The following is a 6,618-nucleotide window of genomic DNA, read 5'->3' as shown; positions in this document are numbered from 1 at the left end:
AAAGATATAAACTTATGAATGGTTGTTGATTTATTTGAACTAAGAAGAGCCGCTTATCTTGTTGGCTTTTATAACAGCTGTTTGGATCTGTCGGAAAATATCCTTTTTGTCTGCACCTACCTTTTCGTTGTATAAACAACAGCAATCGGATTTGGAAGAAAAGGAAGAAGGAAGGATGGGAAGAAGAAAGGGAGGGAGGGAGGGAGGAAGAGAGGAAGGAAGGAAGGAATGAGAAGAAGAAAGAAGGGAGGGAGGAGAAAGAGAGAAGAAGCAAGAAAGGGGAAGGAAGGGATGGAGGGAGGGGAAAGAGGAAGGAAGGAGGGAAGGAAAGAGGAAGGAAAGAGGGGAGGAAGGAAGGAAGGGGACAGAGGAAGGAAGGGAGAAGAATGAATGAAGGGAGGGAGGGAGGAAGGAAGGAAGGAGAAGAAAAAAGGAAGGAGGAAGGAGGGAGAAGGAAGAAGAGAGAAGAAGGAAGGGAGGGAGGAGAAAGAGGGAGGGAGGAGGAAGGAAGGAAGGAAGGGGAAAAAGAAAGGGAGGAAGGAGAAGAAGGAAGGGAGGAAGGGAGGGAAGAAGGAAAGATAAGGAAGGAGGGAGGGAGGGAGGAGAAGAATGAATGGAGGGAGGGAGGGAGAAAGGAAGGAAGGAGAGAGAAGGAAGGAAGGAATATATCTCTGCAAACCTTCTTAAATAAATTCCCTAGAGCTCTCTTTTCCAAATAAAGTTGTTTTTGCAAGCCAAACAAACTTCAGTCTTGTCGAACATGGTGGAGATGAAAGCTTGCAGAACAGTTTCCCCAAATAAAACCTCTGATCTTTCCCTCCGCAGCCTGGATTCGCTGCCTTCTCCATCCTGTTCTTGACACAGGCCACCAGGGACTACATTAAAGAACCCTTCCTCCCTTGTCATCGCCCCCTTACTCCTGCTTCGCTACCTGAGGCCAGACCCTGCCCTTTTCGGGATGACATCCAAAGCGGGCGTGAGCTTCCCGAGGGATGCCCCCCAGCCCTGCGGACACCCTCCCCAGGGGGATGACGTGAGAAACCCCCCTCTTCTGACTACTTCCACCCTCGGCTCAGGCCACCCACTCCAAGCCTTGATAAGGCAAGGGAGCTGGCACTTCCCATCAGCAGCAGCCTGGGCGACTTACCTGTTGGACAGGTAAAAATCCCTCTGCTTTTCCCAGCTCCTGAGACCAGCTGAAGGTAGGACTCTGGTTTGTATTTCTGCGTTCCTCCTTGGGTCTGTGCTTGGTTCTCCTTCGAGCTCTTCATTTAAGATCACTTTTGGGGAACAGGCTGTGAGGACAGTTGGGGGAACTGGGTGTGTCTGATCTTGGGGCAACACGACAGCTGGTCTCCCCATATTTGAGGGGAAGGGGTCCAACTCTGCTCCAAAACATTAGAAGGCAAGACAAGAAACAGCAGATTAAAAAGAACCGAAAAGTTCAATTTAGAAGGTTTATAAATGGAAGAGAGGATGATATGTAAGGAAAACAGTTGTTTGATGTAAGAAGGGAATGTTATATATTAACACCTTTAGGCACGGATGCTGTGTTGCTTTTATATCAGGTATGTTTTATTTCATGTTGGAGAAGAAAAATAAAAAATGTATACCCCTTCCCCCAAAAAGATGAATCAAGGAGAGAAGCAACCTACTGTATTTATTTTATTTATTTATTTTATTTATTTGTCAAACATGTAAGGATAGTAGTAGTCTGTATAAACATAACATTTTTTATTTATTTTATTTATTTATCAAACAATTATAGGGTGATAATTTGTACATATAAAACATTAGATAAGTAATGATAAAAAGTAGACCATAGGGCAGGGATGGTAGGCACAATGGTGCGCTTATGCACGCCCTTTACAGACCTCTTAGAAAGGGGGAGAGGTCAATTGTAGATAGTCTAAGTTTAAAGGTTTTGGGGTTAGGAGTAGAAACCACAGAATCAGGTAGTGCATTCCAGGCGTTGATGACTCTGTTGCTGAAATCGTATTTTTTCACAGTCAAGTTTGGAGCGGTTGACATTTAGTTTAAATCGATTTCGTGCTCGTGTGTTGTTGCGGTTGAAGGTGAAGTAGTCGGAGAATGAATGATTTCATTCTTCAGAAGAGAAGGATTTAGGGGTAGTGATTTCTGACAGTCTCAAAATGGGTGAGCAGTGTGGTTGGGCAGTAGGGAAAGCAAGTAGGATGCTTGGCTGCATAGCTAGAGGTATAACGAGCAGGAAGAGGGAGATTGTGATCCCCTTATATAGAGTGCTGGTGAGACCACATTTGGAATACTGTGTTCAGTTCTGGAGACCTCACCTCCAAAAAGAGATGGATCAAATTGAACAGGTCCGAAGACGGGCTACAAGAATGGTGGAAAGTCTTAAGCATAAAACGTATCAGGAAAGACTTCATGAACTCAATCTGTAGAGTCTGGAGGATAGAAGGAAAAGGGGGGACATGATCGAAACATTTTAATATGTTAAAGGGTTAAATAAGGTCCAGGAGGGAAGTGTTTTTAATAGGAAAGTGAACACAAGAACAAGGGGACACAATCTGAAGTTAGTTGGGGGAAAGATCAAAAGCAACGTGAGAAAATATTATTTCACTGAAAGAGTAGTAGATCCTTGGAACAAACTTCCAGCAGACGTGGTAGATAAATCCACAGTAACTGAATTTAAACCTGCCTGGGATAAACATAGACCCATCCTAAGATAAAACACAGGAAATAGTATAAGGGCAGACTAGATGGACCAGGAGGTCTTTTTCTGCCGTCAGTCTTCTATGTTTCTATGTTTCTAATGAAGGGAGGGAGGGAGGGAGGGAGGAGAAGAAGGAGGAAGGAAGGAAGGAAGGAGAAGAATGAAGGGAGGGAGGGAGAAAGGAAGGAAGGAGAGAGAAGGAAGGAAGATATCTCTGCAAACCTTGTTAATAAATTCCCTAGAGCTCTCTTTTCCAAATAAAGTTGTTTTTGCAAGCCAAATTTGCTTTTCATCGAGCCGAGCGAGGGAAGGAAAAAAGAAAAGAGAGAGAAGGAAACTTGGGGAAAAGTGCTGGAATCAATTTTGAAGCGACTGTCAAACAAAACCAAAACCCCATCAGCCCGTTTTCAGTGTACCTAAGGAAGGTGTCTCAGGTGGCACCATATCGATTGTCTGGTTGATGAATTATACATAGATCCTTCTCCACACACTGTGCGAAGCCCAGGAGTGGTTAGATTGCATAAAATGGGATTTATGGGTTAAAATGTTGGACAAATGGCAACCCAAGTGGGTGACCAAACAAGCCGTGTTATAGGAAGGTAACCATGATCTTGCGAATGAAAAAGAAAAACCAACAGCTCCAGAGATAGTGGAAATTTTAGACCAGATCTTTTAATTCCAGAAATTGGAATTTCTCTCCTAAATAAATTCAGCAAAACTTACCTATTTGGGGTTTTGTTTCAATGGGTACGTGTGCATGCCAATAGGCCTTTTAGTTTTAAATGCAATTCTTAATTTTAATTTTAATTATTATATCTCGATGTGACTGTTTTTTATATGCTGTGAGCCGCCCTGAGTCTTCGGAGAGAGGCAGCATATAAATTTAATAAATTTAATTATTATTATTTTTATTATTATTATTATTATTATTAATAATCATAATAATATATTTATTATTTTTTTTATTATTAGATTTGTATGCCGCCCCTCTCCGAAGACTCGGGGCGGCTAACAACAATATAAAAAGATAATGTAAACAAATCTAATATTAAAAATAATCTTAAAAAAACCAATTTAAACAACCACTCATACATACAAGCATACCATGTATAAATTCTATAAGCCTAGGGGGAAGGGAAATTTCAATTCCCCCATGCCTGACGACAAAGGTGGGTTTTAAGGAGCTTGCGAAAGGCAAGGAGGGTGGGGGCAACTCTGATATCTGGGGGGAGCTGGTTCCAGAGGGTCGGGGCCGCCACAGAGAAGGCTCTTCTCCTGGGTCTCGCCAAACGACATTGCTTAGTCGACCGGACCTGGAGAAGGCCAACTCTGTGGGACCTAACCGGTCACTGGGATTCGTGCGGCAGAAGGCGGTCCCGGAGATATTATATATAATATATTAGATTTGTATGCCGCCCCTCTCCGAAGACTCGGAGTGGCTCACAACAATACACAATGTACAAATCTAATGTTAAAAACAATTAAAAACCCTTATTATAAAAAACAATCACACAACCTAGCAGACCATACATTAAAAAACCTCCCAGAAAACGGTGGCTAAATGGATCTTGCTTCCCCGTCAAATGTATTGGTAGCAAAAGACGGTCAGCTAAGCCTGGGGACACTTTGCCACAGTCATTAAATAGGAACCCCTTGGCAAGCATCTGAATTTTAATCGTGGAGAGGCGGCAACAGTTGTGAGCATGGAAAACGGTCCTAAATCGCTTTTTTCTGTGCCGTCGTAACTTTGAGCGGTCACTAAATGTACCGTTGTAAATCAAAGGCTACCTGTATGATACGCCTGATGTGATATTTCTGGACAATTGTGTTTGTCCTTTCTCAGACAGTTGCTAACTGGACAAGTTCTCGGAGTTGATGAACAAGAGACAAGGAGCCCAGATTAAAAGAGTGCCCTGAGGTGGGGGCTTCCTGATCTGTAGCGCCCACCCCACCACGCCCGGAATGCAGAAGACCCCGGAGCTGTTTTTGCTGTTGATTCAGATCTACCAGACAATAGAGGTGAGCAGTAGAGGATCTGTGCCCCTCTTAATTGTTCTGTCGGGCTCTCTGGTAGACTCCTCTCAAAAATTCACAGGTACAAATTTCAGACACACACACACACACACACACACACACACACACACACACACGTTTGAAAATTCAAAACAATGTTCTTTATAATGAAAATTCCCTTAACCTAAGCCCTCTTTTGGTATAGCAAAGAGCACTTGTCTCCCAACAAACTGGTAATTTGTACAAGTCCCTTATCAGTTCTGTGATACTTAGCTTGCAGCTGGGAGGCAATTCACAGTCCTTCTTCTTTCACAAAGTGAAACACACTTTGCTCTGGTTTAGTTTCAAAGCGGGGAAAAATCAGCACACAAAAGGTCAAAGTCAGTAAAGCAGGCACGAAACACAATGATCAGATAATCCTCCACAATGGCCAAACCCACAGGCTGCTCTTTATAGCAGCCTCACTAATGACCACAGCCTCACCCAACTACAGGTGGCCTCCTTTTCTTTGATAATAATCTCTCAGTTGTTGTTGCCTATGCATCGCTCTCCGCATGTGTGGCTGTATCATTAACTCTTGTTCTGAATCCAAGCAGGAGCTAGATAATTGATCTCCTTCTGAGCTGTCTGCTCCACTCTCCTCCTCCCTGTCACTCATGTCTTCTTAGTCAGAGGAGCCTTCATCATCAGATTCCACCGGGGGCAAAACAGGCCTGCAGCATGTGGATGTCTCCCCCACATCCACAGTCCTTGGGGCAGGAGCTGGGCCAGAGCTAACCACAACATTAATTAGAATCAATTCATTAGAAAGCCAGTGGAACAGCTTGCCACCAGAAGTTGTGGCATGGTCCATCACTGGAGATTGGACATCCATTTATCTGAAGTGGTGTAGGGTCGCCTGTTTGATCATTTTGCAATATTTCTTGAGTGACTTTGCTATATCTCTTAAATGATTTTGCTGTATTTGTTAAGTGAGTGACGACAACAACTCACTTAACAAACAGAGCAAAAAAATAAGTAAGTAAAATCAAGTACAATCCATTTAATGACTGCCTTGCTTAGCGAAGAAAATCTGTCCTCAGTTGTGATCTTAAATTGAGGATTACCTATAATGGGCCCCAAATGTTTGGGGGAGCAGGAGATACCCAAGATTAGGGGGGCCACAACATGAAAACCTGGTCTAAATGCCATTTCTGATAGAGATAAATCGAATGCAACCCCTCTCCCATATCCATAAAACCTCTGTGTACCTCTGCTCTAAATACACTCCATCATTTTCATACTGTAATTTTTTAATATTGTTCTTATGTGTTGTTGCCCACCCAAGAGTCCACTGGAGTTGGGCAGCATACAAATGTTGTTAAAAACTAAACAATAAACATTATCCAAGTTTGCAGATGTATTTCTAACTTCCAAATTTGGGGGCAACGTACCCCCCTCTCTTCTCTCCCCTATGCCACAGGCTCACCCCACGGGGTCTTCCGTCCAAGAGATGTTGGAAGCCTGGCAGGGATACCAAGAGGCCTGCGTTCGAAAGATGACCGAAGACCCTCAACCCACAGGTGCAGAAGGACGTCCGATGCTTTTTCAGTTGTGAATCCACGTCCACCTCTCCCAATAATAGAGCAGTCTTTCTCAACCTTGGCAACCTTCAGATGTATGGACTTCAACTCCCAGAATTCCTCGGCCAGCATTCTGGCTAGGGAATTCTGGGAGTTGAAGTCCTTCGCTGCTGCCAAATTGTTAAAGATTCTATAGAACTTGTCCGAACTGGTAGGAACTCACTTCCAATACCTCCTGATGGGCACCTTAAGCAGTTTTTCTCAGCCATGAAAATGGGTGGACTTCAATTCCCAGAATTCCCCAGCCAACATGTTAATGAATTTGAAGATGGTGGGGGGGGACTACAA

At 43.5% G+C, this 6,618-nt stretch overlaps 1 protein-coding gene across 1 annotated transcript in view; it reads left to right on the top strand.

Moving 5' to 3' along the window:
• Positions 1-958: 958 nt before the first annotated feature.
• GIPR (gastric inhibitory polypeptide receptor) overlaps positions 959-6,618 on the top strand; it is a 23,148-nt gene continuing 17,488 nt past the window's right edge. The window contains exons 1-3 of the mRNA XM_070764608.1: positions 959-1,158; positions 4,636-4,714; positions 6,171-6,270. Of these exons, the coding sequence (XP_070620709.1) occupies positions 959-1,158; positions 4,636-4,714; positions 6,171-6,270 (379 nt within the window). The remainder of the gene's footprint in view (positions 1,159-4,635; positions 4,715-6,170; positions 6,271-6,618) is intronic.

This window comes from Erythrolamprus reginae, chromosome 11, assembly GCF_031021105.1.
Source record: "Erythrolamprus reginae isolate rEryReg1 chromosome 11, rEryReg1.hap1, whole genome shotgun sequence".
Lineage (NCBI taxonomy): Eukaryota > Metazoa > Chordata > Lepidosauria > Squamata > Dipsadidae > Erythrolamprus > Erythrolamprus reginae.
This window is presented reverse-complemented; position numbering and strand designations above follow the sequence as displayed.